The sequence below is a fragment of the Erythrolamprus reginae genome, chromosome 2 (genome assembly GCF_031021105.1).
Source record: "Erythrolamprus reginae isolate rEryReg1 chromosome 2, rEryReg1.hap1, whole genome shotgun sequence".
NCBI classification, from domain to species: Eukaryota; Metazoa; Chordata; class Lepidosauria; order Squamata; family Dipsadidae; genus Erythrolamprus; species Erythrolamprus reginae.
The window spans coordinates 275,317,782-275,338,409 of NC_091951.1; the positions used below are offsets into that span (position 1 = coordinate 275,317,782).

General features: G+C 36.8%; 1 protein-coding gene across 1 annotated transcript in view; it reads left to right on the plus strand.

Moving 5' to 3' along the window:
• Window positions 1–4,732, plus strand: part of OSTF1 (osteoclast stimulating factor 1) — a 38,227-nt gene extending 33,495 nt beyond the window's left edge. Inside the window, exons 9-10 of the mRNA XM_070742691.1 lie at window positions 1,125–1,223; window positions 2,858–4,732. Of these exons, the coding sequence (XP_070598792.1) occupies window positions 1,125–1,223; window positions 2,858–2,916 (158 nt within the window). The 3' untranslated portion in view covers window positions 2,917–4,732. The remainder of the gene's footprint in view (window positions 1–1,124; window positions 1,224–2,857) is intronic.
• Window positions 4,733–20,628: the final 15,896 nt, after the last annotated feature.

Below are 20,628 nucleotides of genomic sequence, written 5' to 3' on the forward strand. Positions count from 1 at the left end.
ATAAATCCACAGTAACTGAATTTAAACATGCCTGGGATAAACATATATCCATCCTAAGATAAAATACAGAAAACAGTATAAGGGCAGATTAGATGGACCATGAGGTCTTTTTCTGCCGTCAGACTTCTATGTTTCTATTTTATAAACTAATAAATTTATCTCACCTTTCAACATTTTGAATTCAAAATATCATTGATTAATAAAACAATTCCAATACCAATAGTTAAAAAAAATAAAAATCTGACCAGAAACTGATTCCGACAACATTAATTAAACAATGATTTCCACTATAATTTCACAATCTAATTATTCATCTTACTTTATATTAATTAAGCTATACCTTTTTCCTTTTCAATATTTACTACCTAGATATAAATATATTTCCTTTTTCTTTTTCCTTTTTTTTTCATTATTGATATATTACTTATACACCCAATAATATATCAATATACCTTGTCGTATCTCCTGATAACTTCTGCTACCCAGGCAGGTTTCCCCCTCTACCCTCCCTTATTTATTCAACCTCTCTACTACTTATACTTCTCTTTTCCTAAATATTTTATACAACCTTAATCTTACTTTTCTATTTACTTTTCTACAAAATACTCCTTTTACTATCCTTACTATCATTTATTATTCTTATAGATTCTAATTAACATGATAAGATAGATAAATGGATTATTGATAGTAACAAGATACAAATACGAACAATCAAAACAGTGAATTTTTGTCACAATGTAAGATATACACTTTGAAATGTAATACCATGTAACAAATACCCCTACCCTTTTGATTTTATATACCCCCTTCCTCCCCCCCCCCAATTTACCCCTTGTTATTTAATAAACTTTATTTCTAAAATAAAATAAAATAAAATACAACTCTGTCCTCATAATAACACCAGCCCAAGTCTGAATTTAAGTTAAACAGCACAAATATTATCAGTCTAGTTTCCTTATTGACCTCGGTCTATATATACGTTTTCATTTCTACGATGAAAGCCTTACTGACCTCAGATTTGATGGAAAGCAAGTTCAGTTTTTAGGTAAGATGTAAGATGAGAGGAATTTTGTTTCTCTGTCCAAACTTAAGACAGTGTTGTCCTATATTCTGTTTTCATCAAGGTGCCAGAACAGACTTAAGAAACAATGAGAAAAAACTGGCTTTGGACATGGCTACCAACGCTGCCTGTGCTTCCCTGCTTAAAAAGAAACAAGGGCCAGGTAAGACTTAACTTTTTTTACATTTATTCTCCAGGGACAATTGGACTGCTCCAAGCAACTGAAGGCTTCAGTAGACAGCTCAAGAGAAGCTAAACAAGTTCTATTCTTAACTAGAGTTAGCATGTCTTGGCAATACCCAATTCCAGTCAGTAATGTAGGAATGACTAATCCCAAAAGACACTGAGATTTGAAGTGGGAGTTAAATTACTTTCTCTCAGTCAAACTCATTGTGTGAACTTCCAAACCAGTGAACTGTTAGGTAATTTCCAAATTTTGTCCAATCCATTGTCTACCCAAGAAGACCTGAAGACAATGAGAAGCCTCTTCATTAAATCGCTCACTATTCTAGTCTGCAGCCCAGAGTCCAATTTCCAAACACAGATGGCTATGTAAACCCCATTTTCCTGGACAGTGGGGAAAAGGCCAACAACATAACAGAGTGTTAATAATATCACGGCACACAGGTTCATAGGACACCAAGCAGGATTGGAGAAAGCAAGTGATAATACTCCATTGCCCAAAATGTAGACTTTTGACTGGGGTGGGTGATTGTATGCTACAACTACTGCCAAGGGGATATGATTGGTTAGTGGCTGTCCTTCAATACAATAGTAGTTCATCTTTCTCCCCCTACCCCACAAAAATACAAGGCTCTGGGGAGGAAAGAATGTACAACCTGTACAGGTACAAAAGAATGTACAAGCTTTGATCGACTTCGTTCATTCATTCATTCATTCATTCATTCATTCATTCGTTTTATATAGCTGGGCATTTTATATGCCCATATATAGATGGGCATTTACACATGCTCATCTCAAGTACATACTGTATTTTTTGGAGTATAAGACGGATCTTTTTCCTCCTTAAAAGAGGCTGATAATTTGGATGCATCTTATACTCTGAATGTAGGTTTTTTCCCCTCCAGCTCTAACTTGCTGCTAACGATCTTCCCAGCTCTTACCAGGTTGCAAGCTCTTTCATTGTTACTCTCTGCAAAGAATGTTTTCCAAACACTGTCTTTGTAGGGGTGGGGTTTCCATTGCTTTACTTGCTCCAAATGTTTCTTTCCAGCCTAACCAAATGCTAACAATGTTCCCAGCTTAACCGGCTTGCAAGCTCTTTCATTGTTACTCTCTGTGAAGAATGTTTTCCAAGCCCTAAGTCTTTGCAGGGTTCTTTTTCCATTGCTCTACTTGCTCCGAATGTTTCTTTCCAGGTGCTAATGATGTTCCCAGCTCTTACTGGCTTGCAAGCTCTTTCATTGTTACTCTCTCTGAATAAAGTTTTTTTAAAAGCCCTAATCAGGAGGTAAAATAATGTGCTGGCTAAGGAAGCTAGCCAGATGAATATCTGATAAGCAGATTCTTTTCCCTATTTTCTTCCCCCAAAACTAAGGTGCATCTTATACTCTGGTGTGTCTTATACTCCGAAAATACGTTAATTCTGAATGGTTTGCAATTAAAAGCAAGCATTGATGAGGGAGAATGCTTGAAATATACCGTAATTATTCTAAGAATATAGAAAGAGATTTGAAATGTGAGAAACATAGCTTAACCAGAAGTTGGAATAAAGGGAGATACATCAACCTAGTTCAAAACCGATCATTTTATATTTGTTTTTTGTTCTTTTTATAGACATAATGCGAACATTAAGCAATGCAGAAGACTATCTTGATGATGAAGACTCTGATTGAATTGATGGAATTTTGCCTTGAAAATCAATAGCTTCTTCTTTTCACCTCTCTCAGATTCTTTTTCTCTGCTGTGACAAAATATTTTTTATTACAATGTGTGCGACTATAATTTAAGTGTGGGGAGACATTCCTTCCTTATATATATATAAAAAAAGTTCTCCCCCATTAAGGCTATAAATTCCCTAATTGCTTTTTAAATTATTTGTCTAGAAGAGGGCTATGTTGAAATAGGCTTCACCCTTTAAGTAACAGATATAGAATTTGGAGATGTCAGCCATTTAGGGTGGATGGAAAATCTATATTCCTCTTTAAAATGACATATTTGGAACTATTTTATAGAGAAAAATATCTCAGGAACCTGGATTCTCCATAAAACATTTTCACCATCATTCCTTTATCCTCTGTCTTCCCCCTCCACGTATATTTATAGGTTGTCTCTCATTAAGTTGATCTACTTTGTGCTAGAACTCCTAATGGCAGGTTATGTAAAGAAAACTCAGGCCAGGGAGCTAAAATTAAATGCCTCCTCTAATGTCTCCCTTGAGAACTGGCTGTGATTGCAATTACTGTAAGTTCATTCGTATGGCACACACAAAAAGTTTAGCACCAGATGAGACAGGGAGGGGATAATCTTGAGGGAAGGGGCAGAAAGGTAAAGAAAGATTGTTTGGTCAGCTAAAATGCAGCCATTTTGCCTTGATAGTGATTAGCACTTAGACTTATATACCACTTTATAGTGCTTTACAGTCCTCTCTAAGCAGTTTACAGAGTCAAGATATCGTCCCCAGAAATCTGGATGGAAGGCTGACTACAACCTTGAGCCTGGTGAGATTTGAACTGGTGAACTACTACCAGCAGCCAGCAAAGCATCTTGCAGTACTGCACCACCAAGGCTTACCGCAATCTCTTGCAATCTAATACTCTCTAGGTCAGGTCCAACCTTGGCAACTTTAAGAGCTGTTGGACCTCAACTTCCAGGATTCCTCAGCTAGCCATTAAGTCTACAGGTCTTAATTTTGCCAAAATTGGACACCCCTTCAGTGTAGTCTTGTCAATACAATTGGATCTGGAGGATAAAAGGAGGCTTAATTCTGTCTTCTACACTGAAAGAATTGTAGGGAGAATTTGATCCTAGAGACAAGGAATGTCTCAAACCCATCCCCCATAATAATATGTTTTTTATCTGCACCATTTCCACCAGCTGTCACCTTTTTCACATGAACATCAGGTCAAAATTGTGGCTACAAACAAATCCAGCATCTGGATTAAGAAAGATGCAATAGGCCAATCCATTTCTGCCCTTTATTATATCTGCCCTGAGTCGCTTCAAGAAGGGCGGCATAAAAGTCTAATTAATAAATAAAATAATAAATAAATCTGTAGATTATAACATAGAGGTGGCAGTAAATCATTTCTCCCAAGACATGCCTGACTGCAATAATGGGAGTTGCATTGAAACACATCTGGAGTATATAATATTGGGACCAGCTGCACTCTATACTAGAATTCATTCACTGAGGACCATGGTATATAACCTTATGTTTGTACAGGGTTTCCACTTAATTTAGGGGAAATTTACATGGAGATACTAATTATTCTGCTGTAATTTGGAAGATATTTGTGGTTGTGTCTGTAACAGGATGATAATGACTCTTTTCACAATATGCTCTTAACTTTCCTGTTTCTTTTCATCCTTAAAGTATTTCATTTCAGAACGCATGTTTCTGAACTCATGTGCTATGTAAAAAAGCCTTCAAACCAAAAGTATCTTCAGAAAAAGATTCAGTATGAATAAATATTTTTAAACACTTTGAAACTTCATTGTAGTTCTTCCTTAGACCAAAATGACTTTGCCAAGGTCAAAATAAGTAGTGATCATGTAGATCACCCCGATATTGGACGGAGACTGGATTTGGGGATGCCATAGAAATACGGAAAGTCTTACATTATTTTCCCTTCAGTTTTATATATGTCGCCAGAGAAGGTGGCTTCCCTAGTCTTATGTGGTCTTTATTATAACTACTGGAGAAAGATTGTTGCCTTGTCTAAAGGACCAGAGCAGGGATGTAAAACTCAAGGCCCAGGGGGCAGATCTAGCCTACAGGGTGCTTAGATCTGGCCCACAGGTTGCCCCAGAAACAGCAAAGTTATGGTCTGTGGTGCTTCTGCCAATGAAAATGGAGCGTGCAATCCTTCCAAGCTCCATTTTCACTGGCAGAGGGTTGCAGGAGGAAGTTGCAGTCAAAAATGCAGCCCGAGAGTCCGTTTTTGCTGGCAGAGTGCTTGGGCCACCATAGGCGCTCCCAACATGAGAGGTGTCAAGCTGGCCACGTCCACCCCACGTCCACCCGTCCTCCAAGGTCAAACGCAATCCTGATGGAGCCCTCAATGAAATCAAGTCTGACACCCCTGGACCAGAGTGTCATGGCCTGTTACAGAGACTGTGCTTCAAAAATGTTTAGTAGATTACTACTACATTTTAACCAAGTTACACAAATGAGAGTGAAGAAGCTGCAACCATAAATCCATTTTTAAAATGTGCACATATTGTAGATTGGGTGCAGGCTTTACTGCAAAGCTAATTATTGTTTCACATTAATTTACATCCAACACAGTGTCTTGGAATGAACCCTTTCCTCCCTTTTGCACATATAATTAAGTTCTTCAGATGTTCGTCTTATTTTATAGGGCTCTTACAACTCCAGACATGTTTACAGCACAAATACTTCTGTGGATTAGTAATTTACTTGGGTTTTTATGAGGTTTTCACTTTATGTTCTTGTCCTATCTGCATATAGAAGATAAAGTTAGGGGCAAGAGTTGTAAACAGCTCATACAAGTAATTCCATTTCATTGCACTCAATCTGGTTTACTATTCTATAAACTAATAGATCTTTCCTAACAAATATTTATTATGTGTTTATTTGCAAAGCATGCATTCACCATAAACAAATGTGACTTTCAATAAAAGATTCTACATAAATGAAGGAGTCTTTTTATCTGGTTAAAAGTTAACATTTTATTCTGACCATCTTCGGAAAAAACTGTTTCTAAGGGAAGTGGAGATTTGAGTTACAAATTTCTGCATAATTTCTAATTATAATATATTCAAGTAATCCATAAAAGCTGTAAGGCATGGTTTAGAACTAAAAAACCTACAGCTGTCCAAATTTTGGTGAATCCAGAATCTCATCCATAACAGCTAGTATGATCAATAATTAGGAATCACAGGAGACCTAATTCATTTCTGACAAAGTCAGCTTTCTTAATCACCTTTTAGTAAAAAAATTAGAGCAGTATGCCAAGTAATAGAAATCTCAGTACGGATTTAAGAAATCAACAAAAATACACAGGAAAAACAGTGTATAGAAGTACATTTGGGAAACTATATATATACCCTAGCTTTTGTTTTGTCTTTTCATTTGGTAATGATAGAATATGAAATGGTTCTGAGAATATCAGTTTGGACTAAGTCAGATGTGGAAGCAAAATCAAATATATGAAATGTCACTCTTGAGGAGCATTTTTAAAAATCTTATAAAGTTGTACTATGAAAATTCCTCCGGAGAAATATTATCATAAAATACAATACTGCTAAAGCAATAAAAATACTGCTAAGAGCAACTGTGACTCATTTATTGTCCTATAGTCTAAGGTATTTTGTAGAAACTAGACAGAACTCCTCACATATTAATATTTTACAATCTTCCAGAGCTACAATCTCTCCTTCAAGGCTTTATGTGTGACTTCAGAGGTTTTCCAAAAGTCGCCACCAAACTTTAATTTTAGTAGGTCTGAATGAAACCAGTCTATATATGAAACAATACTGTATTTAATTAATTTAACTGAAGTTACATTTTGTTGGTTTTATAGCCTCTCTACTTTCTAGCTGCAAGTAGTAACAAACCTTTTTTTAAAAAAAACCCAAAGGATTTAATGTTAAGTTTATAGCACTTAATTAACGCTAGGCATAAAATAATTTAATGATTAAAAGCAAAAAAGATGCATCCAATTTAAGGAGAGGTCAAACCCAACTTCCAAGGGAATGCTTTGTAAGCCTAGGAGCAATGCAGGATTAGGCCTTCCTTCATGTTCCAGAGGAACGGACCTTGACTGCAGCAAAATCATTAAAAAGGCTTATTCTGCGGATTTTAATTCCCCAACCAGTTTCATAACACAGCCCCTTAACAGCCTTAAGTCATGTAGGCTTTTAAATTAAATTAAATAAAATTGCACTAAAGTTAGAAGTTGTCTAGCTTCATCACCATCTAATTTCTTCGTCAAAAAGCCTCCCAATCCTAGAATACTGAATTCCTCCATGCCCCAAGCCATACAACATATTAAAGAGATGCATTAAGGTTTTTTATTTTTTCAAATTGTGCTTGGCAGTGAGCCATTTCCAGTAAAGACTTCTAAAATCTGATGATATCTCGAGCTGATAGACTAGCAACCACTAAATGAACAGTGGTTTCTTGCTCACTTTTAAGAGGTAGATGTCTAGACTGGTACATCTCATTGTAACTCAGGAAGTTACTAATGCATGAAAAATTATCTTCTACACTAGGCATCTTCAACCCATTAACCACAGGCTGCCTGAGACCCTGGACAACGATGGTAGCAGTGATGGGCTACCAAAATTGTTACTACCACACTGTGGGCATGGCTTATGCATTTTGTTTCAACATCTTTCAGTGCAAATAGGGTGCTCTGGGGTGGAACTCCAAATTTTGCTACTGGAACTGCGTTCCTGACCATTCCTGTAGGAGCCCATCACTGAATGGTAGGAATGTGGCCCCGTAAGACCTCAAAAATTAATGTTCGTTATTTATATACATTATTTATATTATATATTTTATATCTGACCCAATAATGATCCATCTAGTCTGCCCTTATATTGTTTTTTGTATTTTATCTTAGGATGGGTCTATGTTTATCCCAGACATGTTTAAATTAAGTTACTGTGGATTTACCGACCACGTTTGCTGGAAGTTTGTTCCAAGGATCTACTACTCTTTCAGTAAAATAATATTTTCTCATGTTGCTTTTGATCTTTCCCCAACTAACTTCAGATTGTGTCCCCTTGTTCTTGTGTTCACTTTCCTATTAAAAACACTTCCCTCCTGACCCTTATTTAACCCTTTAACATATTTAAATGTTTCGATCATGTCCCCCCTTTTCCTTCTGTCCTCCAGACTATACAGATTGAGTTCATTAAGTCTTTCCTGATACGTTTTATGCTTAAGACCTTCCACCATTCTTGTAGCCCGTCTTTGGACCCGTTCAATTTTGTCAATATCTTTTTGTAGGTGAGGTCTCCAGAACTGAACACAGTATTCCAAATGTGGTCTCACACATTCTTATTGGGAATCGTTTAATGAATTCCTATAATGAGCAGGATTAAATGTCACAGAAGCTTTCTTCTTCCAACATATATATATTTGTGAATATATACAGACTGACATTCATAGATTCTATGGCTCTATGAATACCAATCTGTCCTGAAGTGATAAAGCAGCTTTGCTGTGAATAGTTGGTGAATTACCTCAGCCTTATAATTCAGCCATGCCTGTATTTAACCAGGATTCAGCCGAAACAAGGAAGGGAAATCTTTTTTTCTTATTACTGATAATGTAATGGCCCTATATGGTGAAGGAACATCTGGTAGTACTGGAACAAAAAGTAGATTTATTTATTCATTTGTCCAATACACAATACATATGGAAGAGAATAGACATGAAGTAATACATATAAAGATAATATGCAAAAATAGAGGAGAAGATATATGAAAGGAAGAAAATATATATGATATATGAGATAAAGGAAAGACAATTGGACAGGGGATGAAAGGCACACTAGTGCACTTATGTACGCCCCTTACTGGCCTCTTAGGAATCTGGAGAGGTCAATCGTGGAGAGTCTAAGGGAGAAATGTTGGGGGTTAGGGGTTGACACTATTGAGTCCGGTAATGAGTTCCACGCTTCGACAACTCAATTGTTAAAGTCATATTTTTTACTGTCAAGTTTGGAGCGGTTAATATTAAGTTTGAATCTGTTGCGTGCTCTTGTGTTGTTGCGGTTGAAGCTGAAGTAGTCGTTGACCGGTAGGACGTTGCAGCATATGATCTTGTGGGCAATACTTAAATGGCGTTCTATTCTTCCTCCAAAAGAACAGCCTGGATACTGGGCAGTTCTTCTCAGAACACTGATGTGATCTCTTGGAGAAGGACTTTGGAACCAGATAAAAGCAGATCCATCTTTATCTTTGCTGCAATAGTACTGATCAACATAGGTAGGAAGTCCCAAGCCATTCTGAGTTTGAAAGTATTTTCAGTATATTCCCTTTATAATTCAGGTGCAATTACTTCATCATGTATGTAATTAGCAGTCCATAAGCTTTTAACTGGAATAATATCCAGGGGGCACATTTCCTTCCAAGCAAAAATTTATCTACAACTACACACATTCTTGTGCACTTGCATGCAAATGATATTTAACTGAAATAAACCAAAGGGAAAAAGTTAAAATTTGAATTTTGTAGCATACTCCCATAGCAATTGGTCAGCGTTTTTTTTGATGTTGTTATTGTTGTTTTTGCTTTTTTTGTTTGTTTTAATCCCCCCAAATGCAGCATGACTTAAAAATTATGATGTAGGAGATTTTCACCCTTCTGTTAATCAGCTGATCAGTTCACTGGGAATTCTTGGTATTTTCTAGAAGAGAAATAAAAAGTCTGGTGCTGAGCCATTTTGAAAATAATTCACATTTGGAAGGTGGAAAAGATAGTCCTATGAAGTACTATTCCTTCTTATTGTTAAATAATGCCAAATCTATATGCAAATATCACACTTAATTAATCTAGGATGAATATTATATGTAAGCACCTCCATGTTTTGCCCTAGGCATAGCCTAGAAATTTAACACCAGTGCTGTCAATATGGTGTACAATATAAATATTTATTTCTGATGGAAAACTAGGAATTCTTTAAGTCTAGCATTATTGTAGCATTATATCACATATAACTGACACATTAGGTATTTGTGAACTGCCAGAAGAAAAAAAATCCTGCATATCTCTACTTTTTCAGCAAGATTTAATTGCAGAATGGAATTATGGAAATCTGTCATGAATTAAAGTATAAATAAACTGCAAATGCCAGTCACAAAGAAAATATTTTTTCCCTTTTTCATTGTCAGAGATTGCTGATTATCTTTTTAGAATGATTTTTCCATATATCCTAAGGACTGAAATATAGTGAAAGTTGATGTTCCTCAGGGTTTGGGGTAGGGCAAGGCCACAACAATATTTGTGGTTTGTATTGAGAAGTGTTAGTTTCATGCTAGGAATTGTTGATATTTATTTATTCTTTCATTGATTGATTTTTGTTGCTGTAAGTCATTCAATTATGGTTCATAAGATGGGCAGCCATACGGAGTGGTGGGTAGGGGAGAGAGAGAGAATAAAACAATAGAAATAATTTGTACTATAGCTGTGGGAGGAGATATACTATTCCTTTTTCTGAGACTGAGGCTAATTAGCCCAGATTGGTGTTTGTTTAATCAGAATCCATTTTAGTTTCTATATGGTTCTCTTCAGCAGTATTTCTGGCTGAGGAATTCTGGGAATCGAAGTCCACATGTCCTAAAGTTGTCAAAGTTGAGAAAAACTTTCCATGATATGAACAGTGGCTCTGGGGCATAGGAAAAAATACTTCAATTGAGAAGCAAGTGACTCTAGGAAGTGCACTATGATAATCATTACTGTATATGGATGGTAAAATTACAATTCCTAATGTGTTTGCACACTTTCTGGAATAAAAACGTAGGTCAAGAATGATTTTAACCAATGAATGTTTCCCAGACAGGTAGATCAAACTAGAAGCCCAATGTCATATAATGTCATGTACTGCTTCTATTTTAAAGCTATGGGAACAGAACCTTGTATGTCTGAATGCACTTATCCCTCCTCTTATATTTAGGAGATTTAGATTTAAGATTTAATGGGATTTGTAGGTCGCCCCTCTCTGGGGACTCGGGGCGGCTCACAGCATGTACAGAAAAAACAAGAACAATAATAACTATCCAATTAATACATTAAAAACAATCTTTAAAATTCTAATTAAAAAACTATCAATATCATTCATTCAACATTCAAACTAAAGCATTCATTGGTCAGGGGAGAAGATCTAAGGAATCCCAGGCCTGGCGGCAAAGATGAGTTTTTAAACCCTTTTGGAAGGCAAGGAGGGTGGAGAACTAGGAGAACTAGGATTGTTCTGATTGTCCTAAGAAACACAATTCTTCAGCCATTATTTTAGTCTCATGTCCATGAAAAACAAGGAAGGAACGTGTTCTGTCGAGATCACTGGTAGAATCCTCCTGAAAATTCACAAATTTCAGACACACACATGTTTGAAAATTCAAAACAATGTTCTTTATACCGAAAATTCAAATAAACTAAGCCCTCTTTTTGTATAGCAAAAAGCACTGGTCTCCAAACAAACTGGTAATTTGTACAAGTCTCTTATCAGTTCTGAGATACTTAGATTGCAGCTGTGAGGTAATTCACAGTCCTTCTTCTTTCACAAAGTGAAACACACTTTGCTCTGGTTTAGTTTCAAAGTGGGGAAAAATCAGCACACAAAGGTCGAAGTCAGCAAGGCAGGCACGAAACACAATGATCAGATAATCCTCCACAATGGCCAAACCCACAGGCTGCTATTTATAGCAGTCTCACTAATTACCACAGCCCCACCCAACCACAGGTGGCCTTATTTTCTTTGATAATAATCTCTCAGTTGTTGCTGCCTATGCATCGCTCTCCGCATGCGTGGCTGTATCATTAACTCTTGTTCCGAATCCAAGGAGGAGCTAGATAATTGATCTCCTTCTGAGCTGTCTGCCACATTCTCCTCCTCCCTGTCACTCATGTCTTCTTGGTCAGAGGAGCCTTCATCATCAGATTCCATTGGGAGCAAAACAGGCCTGCGGCATGTGGATGTCTCCCTCACATCCACAGACCTTGGGGCAGGAGCTGGGCCAGAGCTAACCACAACAGAACGTACGGATGTTGTCTGTCAAAGATTTGCAGAAAGAGTCTACTCTTGCTTCCCGTGAGTTCCAGCACATCTATTTTTCACCTGCAGTTCTTGATTGGTTCCTCCAAAGCCACTCCAGTTTTCTATGTGAACAAGATCCCCTGTTCCTCATCTTAGTCAACACACAGCAAAGCATCATTTTAACATTGCTGGCAGTGTTCCCATTGCTCAGTAGATTTAGGCCCGGTAAAGTACTTTGTGTAACTCACTCACACATACCCCTTTCCCTCAGAGAAAGCCTTGTCAAAGAAAATGATCCACCTTTATAACAAGAATGAATTTTTCTCTATTTGTTACTTTCCAGGGCTGACTCCAAACATGTTTCTTTTCAAGGAAATAAGCTTTCCAACTCAGGCAAATGGAAAATCAATCTGTCTTACCAGCTGAAAACTACACTGACAAAATTTATAGCTTCAATACCGCATCCTTTCTCTGCAAGATGAATATCCAGGGTGAATATGCATGATATTCTCCTCCACTGATGAACAGAAGTGCCAGAAGAGAAAAACAGCTACAAGAATACAGGTAGATGGGTACCCTTTGCCTGAAATACACATGAAATGAGAAAGTTTCTTCAAACAGCAGCAAAGAAGACTGCATAAAGGAAAAGGCCAAGCAGATGTGTTTTAAGTTCTATAATTTTATTTATTTATTTATTTATTTTATTTATTTTGTCCAATACACAATAATACGCAATGAAAGTTTTGAGGATATAGTAGAGAAGAAATACGAGATATAGGAGAGACTATAGGACAGGGGATGGAAGGCACTCTAGTGCGCTTATGTATGCCCCTTACTGACCTCTTAGGAATCTGGAGAGGTCAACCGTGGATAGTCTAAGGGTAAAATGTTGGGGGTTAGGGGATGATACTACGAAGTCTGGTAATGAGTTTCACGCTTCAACAACCAGATTACTAAAGTCATATTTTTTACAGTCAAGTTTGGAGCGGTTAATATTAAGCTTGAATCTGTTGTGTGCTCTTGTGTTGTTGTGGTTGAAGCTGAAGTAGTCTTTGACAGGCAGGACATTGCAACATATGATCTTGTGGGCAATACTTAGATCATGTTTAAGGCGTCGTACTAATGTATAGTAGAGTTGATTGCAGTTAACTGTGCACTTCCAGAATCCATACTGGCTGGGTATTTATAGGGATTACAGAGGTTAAAATACAATAGGACCTGTTTAAAGCAGGTTTGATTTACTGTTATTCATCATCAAAGAAATATTTATGTTGCACGATAACCTCATGGTTGATTTAAGTATGATTAGTTCAACTATTCCTTCACATGAGACCCTAGTTTTTTCTGGAAAATAGATGTTTTCAGCAGATTGGCCAAACATGCTCTAATAATTAGGAATATTGTAAAATCACACATGTCACACACCTGAGTTTGTGGTTATTATTATTATTATTGTTATTGTTATTGTTATTGTTATTGCTACTGTTACTGTTACTGTTACTGTTGTTGTTTTGTTGTTGTTGTTGTTGTTGTTGTTGTTATTATTATTATTATTATTATTATTATTATTATTATTATTAATTAGATTTGTATGCCGCCCCTCTCCATAGACTCGGGGCGGCATACACATCAACATCTTCAGGGATGGTGAAAATGGCCTCTAAACTCATGATTTCTAAATGTTTATAGCCATAGATTATTATTAGCCATGACCCCTGTTTATTTATCTATTATATTCACCTAAAAAGTAAGGTAGACAACACAAATTGTCACTATCATTAAAAATGAAGAGAATAAATTAACTCTATTCTATTGTCTACACAGAAAATACAACTATAACAAAGATAGAAATCCATATGCATACATGTTTACAGGGACACTTTTAGATTAAGTCCAAAACAAAAAACAAAAACCACAAGAAAATATATACGATTTATTGACTTATTATTGATTTATTCTCTGTGACACAAGAGAGCAGGACAAGAAGTAATGAGTGGAAACTTTTTAAAGGGAGATCCAACCTAGAAGTAATGAGAAATTTTCTAATAGTCAGAACAATTAATCAATTAATTTGCCTCAGGAAGCTGTTGAGTTCCCTCACAGGAGGTTTTCAAAAGTATTTGTTTGTTTGTTTGTTTGTTTGTTTGTTTGTTTGTTTTGTTTTGTTTGTTTGTTTGCTTGCTTGCTTGTTTGACTTGTATTGGACAACCATTTGACTGGGATGATATAAGGCTCCTGCCTTGAACGGAGAGTTGGACTAGATTATTTCTAAGATGTCTTAGCCTTTGATTCTAAATTAAATTGTTTATATTTTATCAACCTTTCAAGAATCAATGTTAATGCAGATGTTTGGTATTTTCATTCTGAGGCTCACCAATTTTCAGTTGATGATGACCAGCAACTCTGCTCTTGCATAATGAGGTGTTGTGCCAAAGTCACAATACACAAAGCAGATGTTGATTGTATTAAGAATGTTATTTTCATCTCAGTAACAGGTGGTGTCAACAGTCAATGTAGTCCAGAGGCACTATATATCCTTCAGTTGGCATTGCTTGCACATGTGTATGTAAGCTTCCTAATGTTTAAATCCTAAGTATCTTTCCTGCACTACCCTTCTTTTCTAAGACTAGAAACATAGAAGATTGATGGCAGAAAAAGACCTCATGGCCCATCCAGTCTGCCCTTATACTATTTCCTGTATTTGATCTTAGGATGGATATATGTTTATCCCAGGCATGTTTAAATTCAGTTACTGTGGATTGACCAACTACGTCTGTTGGATGTTTGTTCCAAGCATCTACTATTCTTTCAGTAAAATAATATTTTCTCACATTGCTTCTGTTCTTTTCCCCAACTAACCTCAGATTGTGCCCCCTTGTTCTTGTGATCACTTCCCCCTGAACTTTATTTAACCCTTTAACATATTTAAATGCTTCAATCATGTCCCCCCTTTCCAGTCTGGATACAGATAGAGTTCATTAAGTCTTTCCTGATAAGTTTTATGCTTAAGACCTTCCACCATTTTTGTAGCCTGTCTTTGGACCCATTCAATTTTATCAATAACTTTTTGTAAGTCAGGACTCCAGAACTGAGCACAGTATTCCAAATGTGGTCTCACCAGTACTCTGTACAGCGGGATCACAATCTCCCTCTTCCTGCTTGTTATACTTGCTTTCCCTACCGCCTGACCACACTGTTCACCCATTGTAAAACTATCAGAATTCACTACCCCTAAATCCTTCTCTTCTGAAGTTTTTTACTAATACAGAAGTGCGAATACAATACACAGAACTGCCAAGACTAGAATTGCCTTGACACAATTGTCTTGTGTGAGGATCTTTGCTAAGTAGCTTGCCACTTTCATCCATCACATTTGTTTCCTTCTTTCTCCAGTTCCTTTATAATATTTTTCTCACATACTTTAGTTAAATACTCAAATAATTATAGAAAAAGATCACTCTGCCAATACTCATGAGCTTAGATAGTTAAAAAAATAGAAATGAAGTATTTCTGTATAGGGTCTTTGTGGCAGTTCAGCTGGAGGCCTGTTCAACTTCATGATATTTAATTGTAAAATAAACTTATGTGTAAAAAGAGGAAATTATAAACAAAATGAAAAAAAAACCTGGCTGATTTGAAAAGTTGGATAATTTCTAATGTTGCACCAGCCTAATTTGAAACTTAAAACAATTTTCAATTGGCAGTTAAGTAGCTTTATGGGGTTTGTATTTCTTGTTAACACACATTCATTTTTTGCCTCTTTTCCCCTTCCTATTCTGTCATAGGGGTTCTGCATATTTCTTCTCCCACACATTATTTGTTATTTGTTATAACCTGTTATTTCACAGGAATGTTTCAATGACAAGAAGAATGGACACTTGGCCACATAGCAAAATTCCTTCCCATAGCAACTCCTTTTTATTTTGGCTTGTTGTGTTTGACCAGACAAATGAGCAGGACATGGATAAAGAAGTGGATTGGGAAAAATAAGAGTTGGACTTTCTGTCTCTTTTCTGTGTTGTGGGGAGGAGAGAATTTGATTCTGCATCCAGAGATAACACAAGATGGGGCCCTGATACCACTCTTTGCATCTGCTGATTAATTTAAAACTGGATTTCATGTTATGTTCATTTTCCAATTTTTCAAGGTCTACTGCCTGAGGTGGGGGGGGGCTGTTTATCAACTTTAATCTGTTTTGAGAGAGTGGGGGATCAGAAAGACCACTGTGCAGAGTCCATAGGCTTCTGGAAAGGGCAAATGGTATATAAAGAAAGGTTTTATTTTTAAAGGAAAAACTGTGATCTGAAACATTATGTGACTAACTTAAATAATGGAAATTGAAACTAGGACTTTCCAAATGCATGCATTATAATCGTCCAAAGATACTTGTGGTTAATTGCAAATACAAAAAGGCCAATAGATCACCCGGGCTATATTACAAGAAAAACAGACAGGTTATAGCTATGCTAAGTTTTCTAGTGCAGCATGGCCAAATAATCTACCTTAACAAATGACTACACAGAAAAAGGAATATGAAATTAATTCCAAATGCAAATAGTGCCTGAACATGCTAATCGGAACAGCAAGCTATTCTTGGGAGAAAGCTGTAGTAAATGAAATAACAGAAAGACAAAGCTATGCAGAAATTATTGCCATAATAAAGACTGTGGAACAGCTCCTATGGTGTTGGAGATGAAAATTGCTCAGTGCTCTCACTCGTATTCTAGAAACTAGACCCAAAGCAAATATGATGCTGGATTTGCAGGCCAACTGATGAATATAAATGCAGCAAGCGTTTCACAAGTGTTAGAAAATCAAAATAAAAAATGAAGGTGCAAGCTATGCAAGGCAATATTTTTTCAAGGATATTTCCTGATTCTAGAGTTTGAGTCACTGACAAATGATAAGACATTTTTCAAAGTGAAGTCTGAATGTAAAAATATTCCTTGTCATTGAAGGAACTGTGCAAGCAGAAGAAATTGAGCATGAATACCGAAATTGCAATGAGGCACAGAGAGATATCTGAGAAATATATTATGCACGTAACCCAGTGAGAAAACTTTTTTCTGCCTATTAAGTGTATAACCAGTGAATGTTTCGCAGATCTGTTCAAGAAAAGGTGATGCATAATTCAGAAACAAGCTTGGGGTGAAGTGGATAAATATCAGCTTATTGTAAAGAGGAACAAGTCAAAACCAACATTCAAGGTCAACACACAGAGTGTATTTTTGGAAGAGATTTCTGGGCACAGACACCCTGAAAGCATCAAAGAATTAGAAAGATGGAAGTTGAGTAGATACATTAAAATATATGCCCAGTTACAATGAACTCTGAATGTTGTATTAAGGCCAGAACAACAACAGTGAATTTATTAAGGAAAGTCAGGCTAGAGCTTAAAAAACACTTGACCTTGTGCACAGCATGTGTGGTCTCAAGATCTTAACTACAATTGGAAGCAAGAGCTTTTCTATAATGTTTAAAGATGATTATCATAGCATATTCCTATGTACTGTGAAACACAAAGATAAAGTGTTAGAGAAATTAAGTCTTGTAATTCTTAATCGGTTTCACAGGAATGACTCATTTTTGTTGACAGATAATTGAGGCAAACCACTAACAAAGAACTAGTCTATTTCAGAATTCAAGGAATTGAACTCCAGGGGGGAAATAAAGCATTTTTTCCCCAAAATGTAAAAAAAAAAGTTTCTCTTTGGATTATATAAATCTTGTAGAAATGGGACATTGAAAAGAAAATGAAGGGGAGAATCAGCCTAGAACTAAGCAGAAATTTCTTGATAGTTACAACAATTAATGAGTAGAACAACTTACCTCCAAAAGTTGTGAATACTACATACTGGCAGTTATTAAGAAGAGATTGTACAATCATTAGTCTGAAACGGTACAGTTTCCTGCCTGAAACTGTTTCTAGGGTGTTAAGACTAGAAGACTTCAATGGACTCTTCCAACTTTGTTATTTGGTGTTTTGCCATTACTCAATTTTTATTCAACTAATCCATATTCTAAAATCTCTTTCAAAGGTGAAAAGTAGAAAGATTAAGAGTGCCACTACATTTTCCATTAGGATAAAAGTGTGACCCATTATTGGGAAGTCAGTGATGCAATTCATTTTGGCTAAGGTCAATGCCCAGCTAGGGACAATGGAGTCAAAAAGGCAACTGAAATGTGTCTAGCTGGATGAACTCATACCCATCTCTTGTCAGCACAGGATATGAGTCATGAAATATGTAACAAATCCTGGAAAGGGAGAGGGGAAGAAACATCATTAGAGAAAAGATTCCTTAGAATTGAATAGAATAACAGAGTTGGAAGGGAACTTGGAGGTCTTCTAGTCCAGTGTTTCCCAACCTTGGCCACTTGAAGATATCTGGACTTCAATTCCCAGAAGTTCCCAGCCAGCATTCGCTGGCTGGGGAATTCTGGGAGTTGAAGTCCAAATATCTTCAAGTGGCCAAGGTTGGGAAACACTGTTCTAGTCCACCTCCCTGCTTAGGCAGAAAACCCTATACCACTTCAGAGAAATGGTTATCCAACGTCTTCTTAAAAGCTTCTAGTGTTAGAGCATTTACAACTTCTGGAGGCAAGCTGTTCCACAGATTAATTGTTCTAACTGTCAGGAAATTTCTCCTTAGTTCTAAGTTACTTCTTTGATTAGTTTCTACCCATTGCATCTTGTCCTATCCTTAGGTGCTTTGGAGGGTAGAACAAGAAGCAATGGGTGGAAACTAATTAGTATCTTCCATTAGTATCCTCCCCTTAGAAGATGGGAGAAATGTGGGAAAGAGGTTCAGAGTAACTCTATCTTAATGATGCTAAATGTAAGTGGACCTGCAAAATTAATTTGGTAAGCCTTTCGGCTCTCTGTGCCATTACCCTACAAATCACTCCAAAAATGGGGGACATGAAAGGAATCTCAACAAATATATCTAAGAAATAAACAATTATTGATTTCTGAGTTTTTTAAGTTTTTCTTTCATAGTCAATCCTTTCATTGCATTCAGCATCCAATATTGATTCCATATTCAATATGGAATCACTACATGTTTAAAAACTGAAGCCTAATCATTTTATCATAGTTTATTTGAATCAATATCAGTATGGTAAACTTTATCACACTCATACATCTCAAAACTACCCTGCATACGTCACAATATTACATATGAAGATGGGGACAACATTATCTAGCTTTGCAAGACTTGTTTGGGATAAAAGTGAGTTTTGGTTTCCCTTGTGGCATCCTGCCCAAAACGTACCCTTATATTTTGTCCTTACTATCAATAGAGAAGATTATGTGTGGCTTAGGTACAGGTAAATTTAGTAATCTACTCTTGCTTTGACTTATTTAAAGAATTATAATTGTTCCATTGCTTAACCATTTTCTTATTCTGTCATAATAAATAGCTGTTGCTCTTGAATACCAATTGCTCAATGCAAAGTCTGTTTTCATATTTCAGAATGTATTTTATAGGTTTGGCTCCAACATTTTTAGTTTTGACCTAGATCCTATTGTTATCTTTTGTTATGTTAATCTGCTACCAAATTATCTTGTTACAGTTGACTTTATGATGTAAAGTTATTGTGGTTGATGTGACACAGAAACAGCTGTTCCCCACATGGACATGGCAGTGTTAGGCAGTGTTAGAGGTCAGATAAACAGTTGTCAACAATGCCCTGAACTAAGCTGAAGATCAATAGGTTGATCTTTGATCCCTCTACACTTTTACAATTACAAAATCTTCCCAGCTATCCTAATGCTGCAGCTGCAGGGAAGGATAAGGTTCATTCAAATACAGTGGTACCTCTACCTAAGAACGCCTCTACTTGAGGAAAAGGAATCCTCAATCTGAGTATTGTAATGGCAGTTCTGTGTTAGCAAAAACTTCAGAAGAAAAGGATTTAGGGGTAGTGATTTCTGACAGTCTCAAAATGGGTGAACAATGCAGTCAGGCAGTAGGGAAGCAAGTAGGATGCTTGGCTGCATAGCCAAGTAGGATGTTTGGCTGCATAGCCATAACAAGCAGGAAGAGGGAGATTATGATCCCGCTATATAGAGTGCTGGTGAGACCACATTTGGAATACTGTGCTCAGTTCTAGAGACCTCACCTACAAAAAGATATTGACAAAATTGAACAGGTCCAAAGATGGGCTACAAGAATGGTGGAAGGTCTTAAGCATAAAAAGTATCAGGAAAGACTTAATGAACTCAATCTGTATAGTCTGGAGCAGAGGTCCCCAACCTTTTTTGCACCAGGGACCGGCTTTAAACTAGACCAGTTTTCCATGGCCCGGTGGGGGGGGGGGCTTTGGTCATATGGGGGTGGGGTTATGGAGGGGTGGAGCCAGGGCCGCCATCAGGAATTTTGGGGCCCCATACAGCCTAAGTGTCTGGGGGCCCCCCTCCCCGCCATTTTAAAACTACTTTATTTTGCGACATACCAATTATGTATGAAATTTACCTTCTTTGGGGAGGGGTGAAAGGGGAGAGTAAGAGAGGAAGGAGTGAAAGAAGGGAATGAGGGAGGAAGGAAGGGAGGAAGGAAAAGGAAAGCAAGAAATGGAGGGAGGAAAGGAAGGAAAGAAAGAAAGACAGAAAGAAAGAAAGGGGGAAGGGACAGGAACAGAGGAAGGAAGCAAGGAA